This window comes from Euprymna scolopes, chromosome 7, assembly GCF_053919585.1.
Source record: "Euprymna scolopes isolate OS-2025 chromosome 7, ASM5391958v1, whole genome shotgun sequence".
Lineage (NCBI taxonomy): Eukaryota > Metazoa > Mollusca > Cephalopoda > Sepiida > Sepiolidae > Euprymna > Euprymna scolopes.
Genome location: NC_136488.1, coordinates 154,153,682 through 154,175,927, shown reverse-complemented (window position 1 = coordinate 154,175,927; position 22,246 = coordinate 154,153,682). Strand labels below are relative to the sequence as shown.

Sequence of the window (22,246 nt, the reverse complement as noted above, 5' to 3'; positions counted from 1 at the left end):
AAACAAGATGCATTGTATGAATCCAGTCATATTGCAATTGTTTCACGTGTGCATGTGCGTTCTACATTGTTCACCAAGAAAATTTCTTTCCCTACATTTGTGAATATTTGTCCTCTTTTTCTCTCATACTCTGACACACTGGTACATACATAAGAAATCAATATTTCCAGAGAATGCCTCGAGACAATATCATTTGGTTGGGAATCATTCACATAATACGAAAATAAATAGAAATAACAGAATCACATATACATAGAAATATGTATTCTACTAGAAGGGCATCCAGTATAACCCGGTCGTAAAATATGCATAAACATGATATTTAATTTATGCAGATTTTGCATTTATTACGGTCAATTCTCTACAGATTGTAATCTTTTCCCCAATAGAATAAAACAAAAAAACAAAGGAAAAAACAAAAAAAAACAAAGGAAAAAAACGGAAACGTGTGCATGCAAGTATTATGTTTTTTTTTAAACAGTTCACTTTTAAGTTAAAAAAAAAAATACTAGAGCTGAGATTGAAACCAAAAACAGTGAATTAAATATGCTAATCATCAGGCCAGCTTGCCAGGATTTAAAAAGTGTTTTCAAACCTACTTATTCTTAAAGTAAGGAAACTGTCATGTGAACAATTCGCACATGTGCCGTTGTAAAACAGTTGACAAACAGAAATCTGTTGACTCTCAAATAAATTCTTTTTCAATTTTGACCCCTTAGCAGCCCTTTTTTCCAGATGAAAACCGATTAAAAAGTTTTCCACATGCGTGAATACCTTATACACCAAATTTCAAGTCTGTAGATCAAAAATTTGTTGAGTATATATAGGATGAGTGTTGTCCTCACACACACATTTTCAGTTTTATAGATATATAGATTATATGAATGCATTCATGAGTGTGAATGTGGTTTGTGGCTTCATTTTATTTCATGCCACAATAAAAGGTTTGCTTTGTAGGGTTTTTTTTTTAAATGTATGAATATATAATACATTAACACAAAACCCAAACATTGTTCAGGGTTTAATGAGCAACATTGTTTTTTTTGGTTTTTTTTTCATTGTAATTTATAACACCACACTTGGCCTTCGGGCCAAGATCAAAGTGTAGTATCTGTTCCGGCAGATACTGCACTTAAGATAATTTGTACCAGTCAATGGAGGGGAAACCCTCTATACTGGGACAATTATTATTTTTGGTAACCAGAGTGACCCCTTTTAGGGGAGCTGGTTTTTACCTCACATTAAAAACGGCCTTGTGCCTAATTTGCTCAGTGGGGGAGCAAATAAATACCATCTGTTCTCTCAGTTACTAAACTTGACCCACCACCGGGCTTTCGGGCTAGGTTAAGGTGTTTTTTCTTACTAACTTTTGTTAGCAAGGACCGACCCCCTCCTTTGGGGAGTCAGGACCTAAAGGACTGACTCCACATTTGTGGTAGCTTGGACCCGGAAACCGATCCCCTCTTTTGGGAGACTGGAATCTAGGGACCAACACCACTATCGCTGGTAGTTGAGACCTTCTTTTTTCATTTGTTGTTTTTGCATGTTGTTTTTTCTTCGTTTCGGTCTCACTTCTCGAGACTGGGATGGTCTAATTTCTCAACACTTAATTGCCTGAGCAGCACTCTGACCTGCCAGGCCCAAACTTTGTCTATCTTCGCTGCTCTCCCAGTGGATCGAGCAGACAGGGTTCTCTTTCTCGCTTCCGTTGGGGTAAGTTAGTGGGTAGGGTGACGTGGGGTAGGGCGGGTGCTTCGTTTCTGCTCCCCTCTGTGGGCAGGGATGCCTATCCCCTCTCTCTCTTAATTGCGACGCGGCACTCTGACCCGCTAGCACCCACTGCGTCTTTCTTCTCTGCTCTCCCCCCTCGCGGGGGGATCTGAGCTGCTAACCCGACATCCCCGTGAGGGGAAGTCAAAAACTCTAATTTCTTCAAAGTCCGCTCCTCCCCCTCCTCCCCCTCCATTCCCCTGGGTTTTCTTTTCCCCCACTACACTTTGGTCCGCGCCAGCGGCCAGTGCAACCGCCACGATGCCAGGCAGGAGGGGTACGTCACCCCAAATGCGCAGCATCTCAACTGCTAACGACTCCCTATGTGAGGGAGCTGATGCATCTCCCGGCGAGACGGCGCCAGGAAACAAGGTAGGGCCCCGGCGCGCGGCGACCTTGGAAGAAAGCGGGAGGGTAGGGCCGCAGCCCGCGGCGACCCCCCAAAAAGCACCTGCAACCGCTCCCCACGAGGGCAACCCAGCGGAAAAAGCTGCCGTTAAGTCACTAGCTGGGGAAAGTGCAGAACCCAGCCAACCAGCTGCACCCCAGGACGGCAGAACAAAGGGAGGAAGACCGGGGAACCCATCCCCCGCTCCCCCAAAGGGCGACTCCCCAACAGAAAAGGAGGAAATCAGCACCGCGGACCAAACCGAGGCGCTGGATGAAGACGTAATAGCCTCCATCTGCTCACTATTCGGCGGGGAAGACAGTGATTGGCCCCCCAACACTCCCCAAGAGGACCAAATACGGAAAAGGGGTGACTCTCCGGCCAGTGGTAACAAAAGCAAGCTGGAAGGAGAGACACCCTTGACAGTACCCACCAAGGCTCCAGCTGGAAACACGGCACCAGAAGGGGAGACACCTCCATCCCCCAAGGGGACAGCCACCCAGCAAAGGAAGAAAATAAGAAAGGGGAGCGGCCCGGAAAGCAAACCAAGCCAGGACGAAATAACGCCAAAGACACAATGGCCTACTTTGCCTGGTAACGGCCCAGTTCCGAAACCAAAAATGCCCATAACAAGAGAGAGCCCCACAACACCAGCTACGCCCCCCAACCCGAGTCCAGCTGACACCCACCAGGATAGAGGACCGGCATGGGGCCCCAAAGAGCAGCAAGGGAAGTTGACGCCCGAAGACTACAGAGCACTCTTCCACTCCACTTACAAGGAGTATACCCAGGGGAACAACATCCAACCCCTCCCGGGTCAAGTGGAAGTTCTGGAGAAAAGAGTGCTCTCTCTGATAACTTCAGACACCAAGACAAGGGGTCTGACGGGCGTCAACAAGGACACCATGATGAACGTGTTGCTGGAGCAGAACATTCCCGCCAACTACATCTGTAGAAGGAGTTACGCACAGTGGGATGTTCTGCTCCCCACCTCCGAAGATGCAGTCAGGCTGTCCAGGACCTGCCATCAGAGCAGGAACATAAAGCTCCAACCCATCTATATGAACAAGAGGAGAGCAAATGTTTCTGCTCTAAACGTCCCCTGCTATATGGAGGCCAAACAACTGGGGGCTATCCTAAGCCAGTATGGGGACGTAGAGGAAGTCACCCCGGTCCGCGGATTAAGAAACATCATGACCGGGGACTACAAAGTACAGATGGTCCTGGACAAGGCTGGATTCTACGCCATCCCAGCCACACTCAAGTTCGGAGAGTGGACACTCTCCCTTATAGTGGAAGGGAGGAGGCCTCATTGCTGGCTGTGCACACAACAAGGGCATATGGCGAAGGACTGTCCAAAGAGGAATGGAGGGAAGAAGCCCACAAAAGCAGCGGGAACAAGCGTGACAACAAATCAAGCCGCTGCTCCCGCGCCGGCCGCAAATCCTCCAGAGGCACCGACAGGCTGGGTGACGGTCGTAAAGAAAGGCAAGATCAACCAACAGCCATCCTTGCAGACAGTCACCCAAGACCAAGAACAACCGAAGAGCGAGACGGAGAAAATGGACACACAGACACCCTCCTCCTCAAACAAGAGGAAACTACCAGAATCTGAGGAGGAGGCCGCGTCAGAGGCAGAGGAAGAGACAACAGTCTCTATGGCCCTGAGCGCAACAGAGATCAGGAGGGCCAGGAGGAGGAAAAGCCGCAAGACACGCGCAAACCCTCCTACCCCCACTGAGACTGAGAAGGACTCCCTCGCAACAACAACACAGGATGAGCCCCCTGTGATCCCAACACCCCAGCAACCCGAACAACCTTCCCCCTCTCCTATAAAGGCCCCAAGAAACTCTTCCCGCCCCTCATCCCGTGACAGGAGCCAAAAAGAAGAAAACGAGCAGGCTACCCCCTCCCCAAGCGCTCAGCCTCCCCATCAACCAAAAGAGGTCCCCTCCCCCACTCCCAAAGTCCGCACTGAACGGACCAAAAAGCTCCCCTTCCTGCCAGGAAGCAGGATTTGTGAAACAGACCCTCTCCAACCGGCTCCGGACCTTAAAGGACAACAGAAGGTCCGGTACAATAAACTCAAAAACTTTGAAAAAGTCGGTGGAGACCTAGTAACAGACCCCACTAAATTCAAGGACGCTCCCTTGTTGACCACTTTCGTTAGGGTCAACAAGGACGGTAGGACTGGAGGAATGTGGGCAATGATTAAGGCAGCGAAGAATGCGATCCCAGGCCAGCAGCTGGTGGATAGGGACCATCCTTCACTGACCAACATTTTCTTTAAATGTGAGGGTAGAATCCCCATGTATGTACACCCATCGCTATACAGGGCACTCAAACTAACCTTCCCCCTGGACGTGGGGGGCGTGGCCAAGGATGGATCACCTTCATCGGATTTACTTACCGGCAGCCTTGGCCAGGCCTGCCATGTCCTCACTGCCCAGGATTTCAGACCCGTCTGTGACAGTGCTTGAGGTAAGTGATCATGTCTTTGAACTTGGCTACATTGAATGTGAGGGGCATCAGGTGTCGAAGCAAGGCCTCGCGCGTTGTGAGAGACTTGGTGTCCCTCAAGGTAGATATTGCCGCTATCCAGGAGACCCACTTTGTTTGTGACGCGGATTGTCAGGTGCTGGTAAACGATTACGATGTCTACTCAGCATATGGCAATACCTATAGTCGTGGAATCTCCTTGCTAGTGAGTCGCACCCTGTCAGCGTCGGTGAATGTTGTTCACGCAGGCGAGGACGGGCGGGCGCTTGTTGTTGATGTTGCTGTTAATTGTAGTGTTTTTCGGATTGTTGCTGTTTATGCTCCCAATGCTGCTGTAGAGAGGGCAACCTTTTTTCGACGGTTGGAGGGCTTCTTAGTGGATCCGGAACGGTTAGTTTTAATGGGGGATTGGAATGCAATCCTTGATCCCAAAATAGATAAGGTCGGGGGGACTAGCGGGTCGGCGTGGTGTGACAGCAGTCTGTCTGACCTGATGGCCTCGTGCGATCTCGTCGACAGATTTCGTCTGGATCATCCGGGGCGGGAGATGTGGACGTGGCATCCTGTAGTGCCTTCCCATCCAAGCACTTACTTGGATCGGATGTTAGTTAGAAGAGGCGATGTAGACTTCCTATCTTGCCCCACGTTCCACTTGCTAGGACACTCGGACCATAAACTTGTTATGGCCCGTTTGAGCTTAAGTGCTAGGCCTAAACTGGCCGGATACTGGAAGTTCAACAGCACCTTGTTGGAGCTGGAGGACTACCGGTTGAAGGTCACTGAGCTAATTCAGCGGGCTTTAGTGGGGGCGGTTACAGGGAGTAAGTGGTGGGTTAGTCTCAAGGCCAAAATTAGGCGCTTCTCTGTCCAGTATAGCCAACGCCTCGCGATAGATAAGGCTAAGGCAAAGAAGCGTTTAGAGGATAAGCTGACCCGGGCGGTGGAGGGGGGAGACCCCCTAGAGTTAGCACTAGCTAAACAAGATCTCAACCGCTTGGCTAGCGAGCGGTATGAAGGTCAAGTAGTTAGGGCTAGGTTAAAGAAAGTTTCTAACGAGGCTGTGAATGTTGACGCTGTTGAGCGTAAGGCTGCTTTAAGGCGCGGTTCGGATGGGTACATTCGTAAAGTACATAACCTGGAAGGACACCCCTTAGTATCGACTCGGGAGATCTGCGAGGGGTTTCGGGAGCATCTATCGGTGCGCTTCACTCAACTACCCGGACTCAGGGTTGATGAGTTTGGCAGCTATTTGGCTGACTCGCCCCGCCTCACGGCGGCTCGGGCGGCTAGCTGTGATGGTCTTATTACTGAACATGAGGTCATTACTGCGTTGAAGCAGGTCGGCTATAACAAATCCCCGGGGCTTGATGGTCTACCCTACGAGTTTTACTTGAGGCTGTCGCCCATGTTGGTCCCTATTCTGAAGGATATGTTCAACCATTGGTTTGCCCAGGGTTCCATCCCTGGACAGGTGACCAAGGGTGTGATCACATTGCTGAGGAAAGGTCAACGGCATGGTGGGAGGGAAAACTTTGATGATTTTAGGCCCTTGACTCTGCTAAACACAGAGTTAAAGATTTTGGCAAAGATTCTTGCGAATCGCTTGCAGGTTGTCATCACTGACTTGATCGAACCGGACCAGACTTATGCTGTGAAGGGGAGATCGATTCAAGACAATTTGCACTTGATACGCTCGATCATAGAGGGGACAGAAGACGACGCCGAAGCCGCGCTGATCAGTTTGGATCAGTCCAAGGCATTCGATAGGGTCGACCATCGGTTCCTAGGATCTGTGCTAGAGGCCGCCGGATTTAATCCGGACTTCCGCAAGTGGATCTTTGTTCTGTATGACAGGCCGACGGTAGCGGTGCAGATCAACGGTAAGCTGTCGGAGTCATTCGCTGTCTCTCGGTCGGTGCGACAGGGTTGTCCGCTGTCGCCTCTGTTGTATGTCCTGGCGTTGGAACCCCTCCTTCGCAAGTTAAGGGACGAGGCGGCTACACCAGTCCTGCGCGGAATAGCTCTCCCTGGAGGCACACGAGCCAGGGTTTCCGCGTTCGCCAATGACGTCACCGTGTTCGTGTCTTGCCTCACGGACGTTCAAGCGGTGGTCGAGGCGCTCGCTCGATACGAAGAAGTAACAGGGGCCATCTTCAACCGTAGCAAGTCTGTTGGCCTGCGGTTGGGGGCCTGGACCGGGGTAAACTCGCTTCCAGGTATTTTCAGCTGGACCGATGGACCGGTCCGCATTCTCGGTGTCTGGTTTGGACCGGGACTTCAGCTGGAAAAGAATTGGTCGGAAGTACAGTCTAAGGTCAAATCGTCAGTAAAGACTTGGATTGGAAGGAAATTGTCCTTGAAGGGTCGGGCGGAGGCGTGTGCTACATACGTCTTTCCGCTTATCCTTTACCGTTTGTCTGTACTTCCTCTCCCTGCAGAACGACTAACCCGCTTACAAGGGCGCCTCGATTCACTTTTGTGGAACGAGGGTAAGCATTATGTCTGCAGAGAGGTCTGTGTTCAAAATCCGAGCGAGGGAGGCCTGGGTCAGCCCAGTCTCTTGTGTCATAGAAACGCCGAGAGATTGGCTTTCCTGGGTCGTTCGCTTGAAGGAGACGCTCCTTGGGTCCCTGTGGTTGAGAACTCGTTTCCCAACCTCAAACCCAACCCTTCGGTAGAAGGTCGTCGTAGACCGAAGGGGGAGTCCAAGTTCTTCTCCGAATGCCGAACCGCTCTTAGAGCTTTGCCGGGGACCAATGTCCTCGATCAGCCAAGGAAGAAACTGTATCGGGATTTAGTGGAGGGGACCGCGAAGGATCCACTTTGTAGGCGGATGGGATGGTCGATGGAGGTTGTCCGTTCTCAATGGCGTTGGGCGCCGGGACGGGAGATTCTGAATAACTCGGAATTCTCCCTGACTTGGCGACTGGTCCGAAATGCGCTGCCCCTCTTCGACGTACTTTTCCGGTATAAAGAACATACCAGCCGCTTCTGTCCGTGCTGTGACGAACGCGAGCCCGAAACAATCGAGCACGCATTTTTTAGTTGCAGCCGGATACAGCCCCTATTAAGGTACGTCGAGGGGGTAACAGCTCGCATCGATGCCGAGTGTCTGCTCGATCTCGACGTAGGAACTTTTGTGTACAACATGGAGCCGCCGTTCCCCAGGGAGGAAAGTTTGGTTTTCCTGGCGATCCTAGCAGTAGCGCGCATGACCATTTGGATCGCGCGCCTCAAGTTGGTCCACGAAGGGACATCTGTTCCTGATCGGGATCTGATCGTTTACTTTAAACATTTGCTTAAAGTAAAGATCAGATGCGATTGGAAGAGGTTGCCTAGAGTGGAATTTGACAAGAGGTGGGTGCACAGCACTAGTTTGTGCATCCGTCGAGGAGCCAAGTTTCAATACGTGTTCCCTCCTTAGGCATGGCATGGGCGGTGCTGGGTCCTACGGAACCCATCCCGCCTAGGTTAGCATTATAAGTTCAGTAAAGTAACTCTTGACTGGTGGTACAAATGAGATCCTGTTCCTGATTTTATTTTTTGGTATTAGAGAACCTCTGAGTCTGCCCAACCCCCCCTGCTCCTCATCTTTATTTTCTGATGCCCCCGATCATCCCTCTACTCAGAGGTCACCTTCCTACCCCCTCCATCCGTTGCTTTATTTTCTCCCACCTCCATTAAGGCGACTTCCCCAAACCCCATTAGGGATGCTCTGCTTGTTTTCGGTTCCCCGGAAAACAGTGGGGGATCTAGCCACATAGAATAGTACAGGGGGGGTCTTACTAACAACACATTAGTAGATTTTCCTTATTTTTGAAATGAACATTTTCATTAGTTTTTTCCCACTCCACGAACATTTTATGCCAATTAATTCAAGAACTCTTTCTAATGAAATCGAACTTTATTTTCTCACACATACACACACACAAAAAAAAAAAAATGCACACACAACATACAGAAATGAATATACAAATTGTACATAGTTAAATTTTACATTGAACGCTGGGGTTATTAGTTAGATTAGGATCCACAGAGTGATTGAGGTATTTTGGTAAATGTTGCCAGTCAAGAGTAAGACTTCAAAGTCTCATCTGTTACGTAGTCAAAAAGACCCTGTACCCTCCCCCTCCCAATTTCTTGTAGGGCCTTGTGCCTAATTTTGTTGAATTGAATTTTTTGTACGTTTTTTATGTTCAATTTTTTCTTTCTCAATAAAATATATAAACAAGATCAAAGTGTAGTATCTGTTCTTCAGATGCTTCACTTCAATTTCTTGTTCTCTGTCAGTGGAGGAGAAATCCTTCACGACTGAGACAATTTTTATTTTTGTTCCTTTTCTCCACGTTAAAAAACGACCCTGGTGTCTAACTCTGTCCCGTGGGGAGGCATTGTAAATATAACACCACACATAACTCTTATGTTTCTGAATTATTGAGATGAGAATTTGTTCAATTCTTAGTGTGGGCGATCAAAAAATACAATTGTGAATTACTTAGGACCTCTATCTAATCATTGCTGACGGAATGAGAGCATACTACACCCGTGAAGTAAATAAAGGGTTCCATTCGAAATTTTGTGCAGATTCCCAAGTTTGATAGAAACATTCCCGAATTCAGCAAGATACACCTGAAGAAGGTCGGAGGTTACATCGAACAAAACATTGTAGTAGTCCGATGAAACCAAACGATACACATAATGTTTGGGTTTTTTTTTTCTGCCTTTCTGTTTGCCTCCCTAATATAATTGGTAGAAACCAAAATTTTGGAAAACTGTCAATTAGTGCGGTTTAAATTTTATTAAAATCAGATATAGATATTTAAAGTTTTAAAAGGATTCCATCCCTTTGAGGGAGCAGATAGATTAGGAACAATTAGAGGTACATAGAGATTTAAGATCACTTCCATTGTCTTTCTCATAAAATTGTGCATAGAAATATACTTTTAGTTTTTCTGTAAATCCTCCAACCTTTCTCTCTATAGGAAACATGCAGACAGACACGCATTGACATTTATATATTACAGATTAGACCCTCTGGACCTAGACAGATCCTACAATATTATTGGTATTTAATAATACATTAAAAGTAAAATTACTTTAAAAAAAAAAAAAAAAAAAAAAAAAAAAAGAAAACAAATGTTAACTATCTTAACACACACACACAAAAAAAATGTTATGGCTTCTTGGCCTTTTAGTCAAGACTTGCCAATGAAATGTAATCTCTGTACATATTTAGGTTCAATAAAACTTTCAAATTTGGGCTTATCTTAAATAGTACAGCCTCTGGAAAGTGGTATTGTGGCAACTTATATATTTCTAGTTAAGAGTAGCATAGACAATTTTAAGTATTTGAGACCAAAGATGACCAATGACATCCATTATCCCCATATTTTTGATTGGCCTTGTGCCTAATTTGGTCAAATTGTAATTTTTTTATATTTTGCGCAAATAAATATTTCACAGTGTAGAATCTTTTTCCACAGTATCAGTGCCATTTGACACCAGAAGTTTTCATGTAAAATTTAAAATATGGACAGACATTCACAGAAACAGAAAATGCCGCTTCTGATGAAGTGATATTTTAAAAATAAAAAATCTAACAGATCCAATATGACTTCTGCCACAGATTTCACCCCTAAGAGACAATCATCGCATGTTACTTCTGTTGGGGTTTAATTCTTAATAGAAGCAATATCTGATTACTTCCACTATAATATTATAGTGTTGAATCTGTGTGGCAAGTTTAAGACATCTCTATCTACTAGAAAAGGCACTATGTGTGTGTGAGTTCGTTCCTATGGACTCTGAAATGGCTGGGCTGATTTTTTTTTTTTTTTTTAATTTCACATGAATGTACCTTATGCATCTGGAAGTGTTCTTAGACAGGTTTTGTACTGGAATGCTTCCAAAAAGTATTGCAAAATCAATAATAAAAAAAAAATCTGATTAAGAAAGGAACAATCTGATTTTGACCAACGTTAACATCCTTATACAGCCTAACATCACAAGTTTCCAGCATATAAAATCAACAGTAGGTTTTTTTGATAAGACAGGCTCGTGTCTGAAATAAATATTTCTGTTTTGAGCACAATTGAATCATGATACTTGACTTTCGCATTTAAAACTTTAATTAAAGCCATTATATAAAATAATTTTATGAAATCAACAGTAGGTTCTCTAGTGCAATGTAGACTACAATGTATTGTGGACTAAGTTACTGCGGGGAGGCACATGAAGCTTTCCCTGGTGCATTGCGTTTGGTCCCCAACTAGAGTAAGCAATCCATTAATTTGACTGAAAACCGAGTGATTTCAAAGATTTTGATGACAATAAAAATATTGGAAGTGTAAAACATTTGTTGATCCTCATTCAATCCCAGGCAATGCTGGGTCTCCCTGTTAGTATAATATATAATAATACTGGAGCTTGGTAGATGGTGTGAGATTACAGTCTAAAAGAGAGAGAGGGGGAGAGACATAATCTAGATGCTGGGAAAATGGTATCTTCCTAGAAATATAGGATATTGACTAAAATCTAATTAGACTAATTTTTGCATATTACATCATGTGTTAAATCATTTCGCATTAATCACTACACCAACTAGCGATTAAATAGCTAATAAAATTATAAAAAACTCAAAATATCTTTTTCCCAGGGAGATTCTAAAAAAAAAAAAAAAAAAAAAAAAAAAAAAGCATAAAATAGACTTTACATTTCTTTGTTTAAAAAAAAGAAAAAAATATAATGCACTTTTTCATTTTCTTTCATAACATGAATGCTTAGGTTTTTGATTTATAATGACTATGGCAAAACAAACAATAAACAAAACTTAAGACGATACAAAAAAATCAAAAGTTTGGATACGATATTCTCACATTACAACATTGTTTAAATAGAAATGCATGGAAATGATGAACCTCTCTTCACAAATCAGTGAAAAATATTAATCTAGGTTAGCGATTTATTTTCCAACAAAATAATCAACTCAAACATATTTCTAACTCAGTGACTACATGACTTCAGAAAAAGATGACAATTCTGCCATGACCTTCAATGAGTTCTGACTTGAATTTATTAAAAATCTATGGCAAGAATTGAAAGTTCAAATAAATCATTAGTAAAAAAAAAAAAAAAAAAAAAAAAAATCCTCAGAAATATGAATATATCACTATTGTAAAATGGAAGAAAATCACAAAAAGACCTGTTTAAATCTCATTCAAACATTTTGAAAACAATTGCAGCAAGTTATAAACAAAGAGAGGTTATGTCGTTAATGATAAATTATGTTAAAACTTTTGTCTTTTTCCATTTTTCTTATATTTAGAAAATTTATATATTTCTAAAAAATTTTGGCATATTTGAACTGGGTGTGATCACAAAGATTTGGACAATTATACTTATAGCCAAGGGTGATTTAAACAAATCAAGTACCAGAATCGCTTTATAAAAGATACTGAATCTCTTTGAATATTTCAGTCATAGCTTTTCGTCTTGACAAAGCTAAGTACCACGGCTAACTCTGACTGGATTAGTACTACCATTTTTTTTTACCTAGCATTCTTTAAAATTAAATGCTTCTCTGACTGGATTGATACTTGTAATTTCTGCTTGATATTTACATTTAATATTCACAGTCGAATAATTCTCTTTTCTTTACAATTGGGTTATTTCTTTTAACTCTTTTGGCATCAGTTTTCTATTACAAGAATGGCTCTACACTCAAGAATCATCATATACACACATGCATGCATGCACTGACATACACACACATAAAAAGGAAAAAAAAATCATAATATTCACCAAATAGACTTAGCACATCTCATCCACCAAATGAATTTCACACTGACTGAATGAACTCTTAACCAATCTCACTGGAGACATCCAGTCTCACATCCACATATTTTTCGAAAGCACAATCGTTCTAGTCGAACTAAAATGATCTCCAAAAAGAAATCCCATAAACTTTTCACCAAAAAACAAACTTCTAACTAAAAAAACTTAACTAAACAATATCTGAAGAGAGCTAAATAAGGCTTGAAACACATTATAAAAATATTTAAAAATCTTAAAAATCAACAATTGTTGCTGGCTACAATCTTATATATATAACTACTTCATTTACTCACATAAAATTAATATACGAAAGTATAAATTTATGCGTAAACTTTAAGTATTTACCTCAAAGTGCTCAATACGTAGGTAGAGCTAGTTAGTAAGTTACAAAATATATATGGCGATTAAACTACACTGAATATTCCGCGTTTCATCCACTCAAAGACTCTTCAGGCTTATATATACACACGCACACACAGAGTGTGCATTAATAAAATAAGACAATATAAAAATATATACTGATGCACACAGATTTATTTATTTATTGAATAACGATGATACATTAATTAGGGGTATAGGATAAATAAAACTCTTTATACCATGGTATTTCGAAGCCTTTCAATCACTTACCCTATATTATTCCAGAGAACGCATATATCAAACCTACCATGGCAGATATGCTATACACCTACCTTCATTATTTAATAAAAGCTATATTCCTCCTAGATCACAGAGATCACTTTAGTTCTCCCTTTCCCTTCTCAAACAGTCTCAATAGTTTATCTCTCACTGCACGATTATTTCGCTCCGAATGTAACTATCGCTAGATGTTTCATCCTCATTATGTTACCTAGCATCTTCTCTGCTCTTCTGATGAAAAGCATTAGGTTTCAAAATACCATGGTATATAGAGTTTTACTTATCCTACGCCCCTAATTAATGTATCATCCTTATTTAATAAATGAATAAATCTGTATACATCAGTATATATTTTTATATCGTGATTTTCTTATTTTATTGATACTCTATATAAGCTCCAAAACAATTTGTTGAGCTTTGCATTATCCCGATAAGTCTCCTCTTAAAGAATTGATCTTATTCTTATTCTTTTAAAACCCCCCACCCCACCCCATGTCAGCAAAAACTTGTCTTTTTCATATTTGACAAATAAAAAATAGCCTTACATGAAAGTGTGTAAACTATATATGTTATATTTTTTAATATTTTGGATGGTTCTTTGTCCTTTATCAAAAAATGTATTTTTGGATAAAAATTGATTGAATAATGCAACTTTTATGAAAACCTGAACATTCTCACCTTAGTACAACACATTCCAGATGTTCTTAAATAATGCTTCTTTGTCTTAGCACACATGTAAACTCTACATGAAAAATTACTTTTAAAACAGCAGAGAGAATATCTTTTTGCTAACATCAACGTATGCACATCTAGCTTGTTCTTATTACCATTAAGTATAAATCATTTCTTTCAATCTACAAATATTTTTGTCAAAATGGGATGTTTTCTAGTTTACAAAAAAAAAAAAAAACACCAATATGGGAGTTCAGAGATTAATTGTGTGTATTTAATTATAAAATCAATTTCTTTTCTTTTGTTTATGCACATAGCACAAGCTTTTGCAAAGTATAATAGTAGAGAAAGAAAAAGTAGAGAAAGAAAAAGGATTACCTTTCGAGCGAGTCATTATAGTGCTTTCAGTCTGAGGGGTTGAGGCACTCATCCTATTAAAAGAAAAGAGAAAGACAAATAAACAAAATGAAAACATCTTCTCACAAGAAAGAGGTTAGTTTTAAAGGTTGTACTTCTCAGCACTGATGATATCAACCTTTGGAAAAAAAAAAAATATAATATAAAAAGAAGAAAAAGAGAATGATGCTAAGAAATGACCTTGAAGCTTAAAAGACTAAGTAAAGTTAAATCCAACTTAATGTTGCAATCGACTTACAATAACAATTTATCAAAACTTTCTGGTGAATTAAACATTCTTTCTCATTTATTTTTTTCTTAAAGTAACACTTCATAAACATATGCTAAAGTCGACTGGTTTTACCTTAACATGTTATAAGTCAAAAAATAATTGAGGCTGGATGAAAAAATAAATTTTAAAATATGACATATAGGTCTTAGATTAAAAAGAAAAAAACAAAAAAAAAAAAGAAATGCAATATACACTTAAAAAACAAAAAAAAAAAAACAAGCATTAGTCCTATTTTTTTTAAATAAATATTTAGTGAAAAATATTGTACCATTTTTATAATATCCCCCCTCCCAGTGCATTATTTTATATTATGAAAAGTTATAAATTCCATAAAATTTCCTGTTATTAAGGGTTCTTCATCTTCATTATTGTTGGTTTAACATCTGTTTTATATGCTGGCATGTGCTTGACAGCTTTTAGAAATTGAACTTCCAAACAAAGGTTTTTTTTTTTACTTCTTTTTTTTGTGTTTTACAAGGGAGCCACCACTTATCAAGGCCCAGACGCCACTAGAGGATAAGGGTTACTGAGTGTACAGTGGTCAAGGGGAACATGTCAGTCATCGTTAGTAATAGAAAATTTGGTAAATTGGATTACTTAAGGGGATGGCTTATCAAGAATTTGTTCACGTTGGACTTTAAGACAACCATATCGTACTCAGTTGGAAACCAGGAAAACGGAAGACAGTTCTACAGGCGTGAAGTTCTAAGAAAGACGCTTTGCTCATGGAATCTACGTTTAGGTTTAGGCATAGACAAAGAGTGGGGGAAATTATTGATAGTGGTTTAAGATAGACGAGTGTTTTTTGTGAAAGTCAGGCCAGGGGGAACCATAGATTGGAGCTCAGACGAGCACTTGCCATGAAAATAGCAATAAAGCAGAGACAGACTCGATATGTCTCTTTTGTGGGAAAGAGGTTCCAGGGAAGAGAAAAGGGCATCCTTTATTTATCCCTCTTTCTTGAAAATGTATTATTATTTCTTCCCAGATTTTCCTCAGCCTTATTAAATACTCCCCTAAACTCAATGAATTCTTGTCCTGGAATCCAGTAAGATCAAGAGACAAAAAAGATATATTGTAAAACATTTTAAAATGATCAATTGAAGTAGAAGGAAATAATGTTCTCAACTTCTTTACTAACTCAGTGTTTGAAAAGTAAAGGAGATCTTTAATGGAATAATCTATAACATAAAAGCGAAAATATGTTTGTGTGTGTGTGTGCATTTTTTGTTTATGTCTGGCAAAGGCTTTTGGAGGGGGGAGCGCTCAAAGCGGTTACTGTTTCTTAGAACCTTTTATATGGTACCTAAATTATAATATCTACGATTTACAAAACAAGCTCATGTGTATCTTTTAATTCGGGCGACTTTTACACGCTATTTTCACAATATTTCTTGGTCTATGCATGTTTATTTGGATTTTCAGTATAAAAGCAAAACTGAATCTGTAGCATAAACACAGCTCTCGTGACAGACGTCCATAAAAGCAATGAGGTTTGATCAATGCAGGGGAAACTCCTTATATCTGACAACTGCTACTCATTTGGACCAAAATCTTGTGGGAAACGCAGACACTGGCTTGCAGCCAAAGTTAAGTTTTCCCATATGGCGTGATGTTTGACCTTATTAAGTTCACGCACCTGTCAATTAAGTTTTTAATCACTAAATTAAAATGCTTTCCATTCCTCTCGCTTCATGGCCGAGTGAGTAAGATGCCAGCCCCCCCCCTTTTCCACCTTTGCGTCTTGGGTTCGAGTCTACCTTCCTACCAAAACTTTTCTTTTTTTCTTTTACACCTTCAAAACACCCAAGCAATGCCGGACACCCCCGCTAGTCTATATATATAAAAGACAAAAAGGCTGCGCGTGTTTTTGTATGTCCAGCAAATGCTTTTTTTGCCGGGGTCTGTCTGGGGGGGGGGGTACTATATTTTATAACTTTTTATATACTCCCTAGATTGTAATATCTACTATTTGTGAACGGACGTTGTCTGTAGATTTCCTACGTCGTAATATCTAAGATTCGTAAACGGATATTGTCTATCTTTTTTTTTTTTGATCGAGTTTTAAAAGATTTCCTCGTTTCAAGTGTTTGTTTGTCTTTTTTGTATAAATAAAATGAAACTAATCAAACGCTGACGCCATCTCCCGGCCTTCGTCCGGATAGTATCTGTTCTGTAATTGGTCCTTGGTCAATGTAGAGGAAATCCTTCATACTGAGACAATTACTATTTATTTGGATACTGCTAGAGTGCCCCCTTTTTGGGGAGGACTGCTTTTCCCTCACATTAAAAACGACCTTAGTGGGAGGTTTAAAAGCAATACCATTTCCGCAAGTCATCTTTTTGATTGACTACCTTAAATTTAAAAGCTTCACACTTCCGGTTGCATCATAGAGTAGGGGTAAGACGTCAGGCAATGCCGGGCACTCCTGCTAGTATATATATATATATATATATATATATATAGGATAGCGTGTGTTATTTAATTTGTGTGTTACGTTTTCATCTGGGTGACTGTCGTTTAATTGTTATGGACTTTCATTTTTTTTATGAATAATTTTACGAAGAATTATTCATAAGTTTTGGTTTTGGTTCAAGCTGATGCACCCAAGTCATATGGATATATATTTTTTTATTTTTGAAATCGCAACTTTATAATACATAAAAATGGATAGAACATTAACTCTATAATAATATATATGAAATCTGCAAGAATTAAAATATCATATTTAAGCATACTTTACGACCTGGCTACACCGGGCGTCCCTGCTAGCTTAGATAAATACTTTTGCAGTTTTAACAAAAGAGCTACAATAATATCAGAGTATCTCTATTTACACTGAACATCTACATAATGTCAATATCAATATATTACATATGAATTAGTCCCCTGTGGAATTTCCACAGGTCCCACTAGTGTATAAAAATAAAATAGTGACCTTTGTGTGTCTGCTGAATGGTTTCTACCAAACTACTCTGTCAATTTTTGGTCTATAAACTTTAAACTTGATATGTGGGGTATTTGGAACTGTGGAATAAATTTGATTTGGTTTTTAACCGGAAACAAAATAAAAATGTCTGCTAAGGGGTCAAAATTTAAAAATCAGAACTTGGCCATCTTAATTTGTATCCGCTAGGCATTTTTATACGTTTAACAACGTTATTTTTAAAGTTGTGATATCCATCTATCCTTATTCCTATTGAATCAAATACCGCTGGAGAGCTAAATGTTTTGCTTTTGATTCTAGCTGATAGCACCCAAATGATATTCTTTTGTAAAATTTTTTAAATCACTACTATACATTGTGTACAATAAAATAATCAGTACAGAATTGGCTCCATAATACGAACTTTGCATAAATCAAAATATCATATATCAATATATGAAGTAAAATATCATATCAATATATTTTACAACCAAGCAACGCTGTGCAGCCGTGAACATTTTTGTTTGTTTCAAAGCCGCATAATAGAAGTAAGAGAAAGAATATATTAACTTGCCTCCCCACGAGGGCAGAATTAGACATGAGGTCGGTTTTAATGTGGGGGGAACCCAGCTCCCCAAAAAGGGGCACTCTGGTCAGTAACAAAAATAAAAAAATGTATCAGTCATAAAGGATTTCTCCTCCATTAACCGAGACCAAAAAGTGTAGTGCAGCATCTGAAGAACAGATACTACACTTTGATCCTGGTCCGAAGTAATAGAAAGAAGGAGTAAACAAAACAAAACAAAACAAAAAAAAAAAAGAAGAAAGAGAAAACATGAGGGTTTTACAGTTAACAGATGACAGCCCTTCAGCCTTGGCTGATGCTAATTTTTGGCAGAACCTCAGCCCATTTACTTACAGCTTTTTGCAAGCAATTTCTGGGATGTTATATTAAACCTATTAGAATTGTAATATTTTATGTCAAATTAATTGCGTATAAAATAAAGTCATCTTGAATATTTGCAATAATTAAGTAAAAGAAAAAAATGGATAATCAAAACAAAAACGAAATGACAATGAAATAAAAATAAAATGATAAAAAAAAGGACAATGTATTATTCTTTTTTCTTCAAATTTTCAACCAAGAAAATCTAAAAAAAAATTTAAAGAAAAAAATATTTTCTTCTTTTCGCTTGTATCTCGGAAAAAAAAAAATACACACAAAAATAAAACTGAACCAAAGTTTTAAAAATAAACATCACAACTTTCACAGTTGTAAGCATAATTAAAAACTAAAAAACTAAGCTAAATAAAATAAAGATATTTAAACCCAGATTCCAAGTCTTTCTTCAAATTCTTGATTTTCTTAGAATCTACTTTTCATCACAATTGGTTCAAGGCACTAATATACAATGTACCAACGTTTTTGTGTAGAGGAGGAGAGGGAGATATTTAATAATGTATATAACAAATACTGACCCAATGAGTCACAGGTGGTATAGCATACTATGAATTTTGCTCACTTGTTCACCATACATATTTAATGGTTATTATCAAGAAGAAAAAAATTGACTAATGGATGATGTCATAAAGGATGAATGGTACTTGCCAAACAGCAGCCACAGGCAGGTGATTGTGGCTAAGTGTTTAATGACATTGGCTGACAACCTGGGTGTGCCAAGTTCAAACCCAGTTCATTCCACCAAAATATTTTCACTTGGGATGTTGGCAACTTTCACGTGGTCCCTCTCGTAAATACCTGATGTCTTTCAGAAAGAATTCTGAGTTAAAAGATATCTGGGAAACATATGCCAACAATAATCAACTGATTTATAAGAAATGAATGCTGCTGTTCAATAACAACATCAGTAGCAGCCACAACTTGGAATTTTCAAATACTTTTTTATATAGAAATCGCTTCGGACAAGGCATGAAGCCACTTGATGTTAAGAGTTAAAAAAAAAAAGAAGCCACTTCAAGATCAAAAACTAGTCAATGATAAGTGTTAGATGGATTCCTACACAGAAAACAGCAATTTTTCCTCCTTTACCAGAAACATCGCTCATGGAATGTGAGGACTAAAGGACAAAATAAGGTCACAAAAGTTACAAGGTTGCTTAAAGTAAACCAAAGGTTCACTTTTTTTCTACATATTTATTAATATATATATATATATATATAGCAAAAACTCATCCAAAATGTCATGGATGGTCTAATATAAAATTGGATGACAGGAAAATATTTTGTAATCACTCTTATTATTTACTAACTAGACGCCCAGTGTTGCCTGGTTGTAAAATATGCTTAAATATGATATTTTAAATTATGCATATTCATTAGAGTCAATTCTCTATCAATTATTATATATTAATATATAGTAGTCATTTTTTTTTTTACATAGGCATCACCACTTATCAATGCCCAGAGGATAAGGGTTAAAGAGTGTATAATAGTCAATTGGACAATATAACAATTGTTACTAATGGAAATTCGGTAAATTTGTTAACTTAAGTGGAATGACTTGTCCAAGAGTTTGACAAGATACACCAGAAGATACATCTTTAGGTGTATCTTGTCGAACTCTGGGATGATCCACAATGACTGCATAAAAAGCCAGATTTTTCCTTGAATAAAAAATTTGGGATGAGCCGTTCCATTTAAGTTAACAAATTCCAAAGTAAAAAAAAAAAAAAAAAAAAAATGGCTGCGTGCCATCAGTTAGAATCTAAACCAAAACATAGCACTCTAGCCTTAGTCGTTACCGTTGGAGCTATCAAATGGATAATAAATAGTTAAAAATGGACTGATTTTAACATATAAAGGTATATATTTGTACATGTTTACAAAAAAACCCATTTAGTCGACCTACGCCTGCCAAGTTCCAATTTTGAACCCATTTCAGCTATTTTTACCAGCTAAAAACCCATAAAAGAATGGCCCACAAAAAATGCAATCATTTGACCTGCTTTAAGCCGCTCTACGGCATTGCGTCTTGGAGGATATGCACTTTTAAAAAATGAAGATAGACATAGTGAGTTTTATAAATTAGATTTGATATAAAAAAAAAAAAAAAAATACAATTTTCAGAGATTTGGAAAATTTTTGGACTATTCCTGCAATTTTTTTAATCCATAGTCAATATTTTATACAAAACTGAATTTGAGTTGTTGAAAGTTACATCGGCCAAAAGATTATGAAAACAAAAATAAGAACAATAGTATGGATGATTCAAATTATTAATCCTCGTCTAAAAAAATTCTGAAACATACGATGGACGTTCCAAAAGTAATGCCTCCTATTTTTTTATTCTGCTTCAACTGATCAGAGGGAATTGCAAATTACATTGTTATGATGACTGAACTTATGCATTTATGACCTGAAAGTTTCATCTCTATTGCAGATATTGGCGGTGTGCAACTCTAAGAAAGCAACCCTTATGAATATGCATCAAAAGCAGAGATACATTGAATTCCTGGCAAAAAGTGAATTGAGAATGGTGGTGACTATATAGAAAAATAAACTCTGGAACAAAAAGTGGCTCATTTTAAATAGTCCCATTCCCGCCTTCTATAACTCTTAAACTTTTTGAATTAAAAAAAAAAGAAAATAAAGGGAGGCTTTACTTTTGGAATGACTCCTGTAGTATTCATTTGTTAAAAAAAAGATAAGCAGAAATGCAAACAAAAAGATTAGTGCAAAAAGAAATACAGTGAATTATTGAACATTTCCGTGCCTAAAAAATCTTATTAAAGTAACTTTGCAAAATAGACAAAGAAATGCAAATATCAGATAGAGGCTGATTATTATTAACAGATCCATCAACAGCATTAATTCAAAAAACAAGATTATCGTGTTATTTGGATTCTTTGAACTACTGTTCTCATCTTGAGTGTCATTTTCACAATGTTTCAGTCAATGTGACTTGTTCTTCAGGTGTATCTTGTTGAACTCTAGGAATGTGCATGGAATTTCGAACAGAACCCTTTATTTACTTCATGGAAGTAGTATGCTCTCATTCTGTCAACTATGGCTGGATAGAGATCCTATGTAATGACACTCAAGATGAGAACAGTAGTCTGAAGAATTCAAATAATATGAATAATCAATCCTCATCTCAAAAATTCAGATACGTGAGATTATTGTGGTTTGGACATGCTTCCCAGCTATCAGACTTCAGCTATGCAAAGAAATCACATCAAAAAGAATTCAAGAAAGACAAAAGCTCAAGAGGACAGCCATAAAAGAGATGGGCAGATCAGACAAGAGTTGAGAATGGCATGCTGTTCCTGACAAATGAAAAACAGACCAAAAACTATAAGCGGTGTAATTTTGTTTTCAAGCATGTAGCGAAACTTTCTGGATAAAAAATCAAAATATTAAGGTAAACGGTTAGGAAAAAATAATTTATAAACTATGGAGACAAGAAATTGGATTTTCAAAAACAGATGTATAGACGTGTTGTAGTAGAAATTCATTCATAATTTCTAATGTATCACATCTATTTTCTCTTTTTTTTGTACAGCTAGCAACACATTACTTCAAGAAACATAAATTCAGACAATGGCTAAGAATTCCTCTAATTTTCATGACCTATAAATTAGTCGATCGGAGTCTCATTTCTTAAAAACTTGGGCGTGTGCAACAAGCACGGATGTCTGCATCATTAACTATGAGACACTTGAAATTCTACTTTTAGATTCACTATTTAAATCAACAGTCAGCCATTTTTTTTTTTTTTAAACACAACCTGATATTTTTACGTTCTTCAAAACTTGTGACACCAATTCTAAAGCAAACGATTTTCAGCTTTTACACATCTTCAGAATAAAA

At 39.0% G+C, this 22,246-nt stretch overlaps 1 protein-coding gene across 7 annotated transcripts in view; it reads right to left on the bottom strand.

The window, feature by feature from the left end:
* LOC145280074 (MYND-type zinc finger-containing chromatin reader ZMYND8-like) overlaps positions 1-22,246 on the bottom strand; it is a 240,607-nt gene that overhangs the window by 99,247 nt on the left and 119,114 nt on the right. For 6 of the 7 annotated variants that reach the window (XM_080131764.1, XM_080131766.1, XM_080131768.1 and 3 more), the window contains one exon: positions 14,180-14,232. In XM_080131764.1, coding sequence (XP_079987890.1) covers positions 14,180-14,232 — 53 coding nt within the window. Of the gene's footprint in view, positions 1-14,179; positions 14,233-18,895; positions 18,971-22,246 lie in introns of those variants that run through there. The other variant, XM_080131767.1, reaches the window with a different exon arrangement.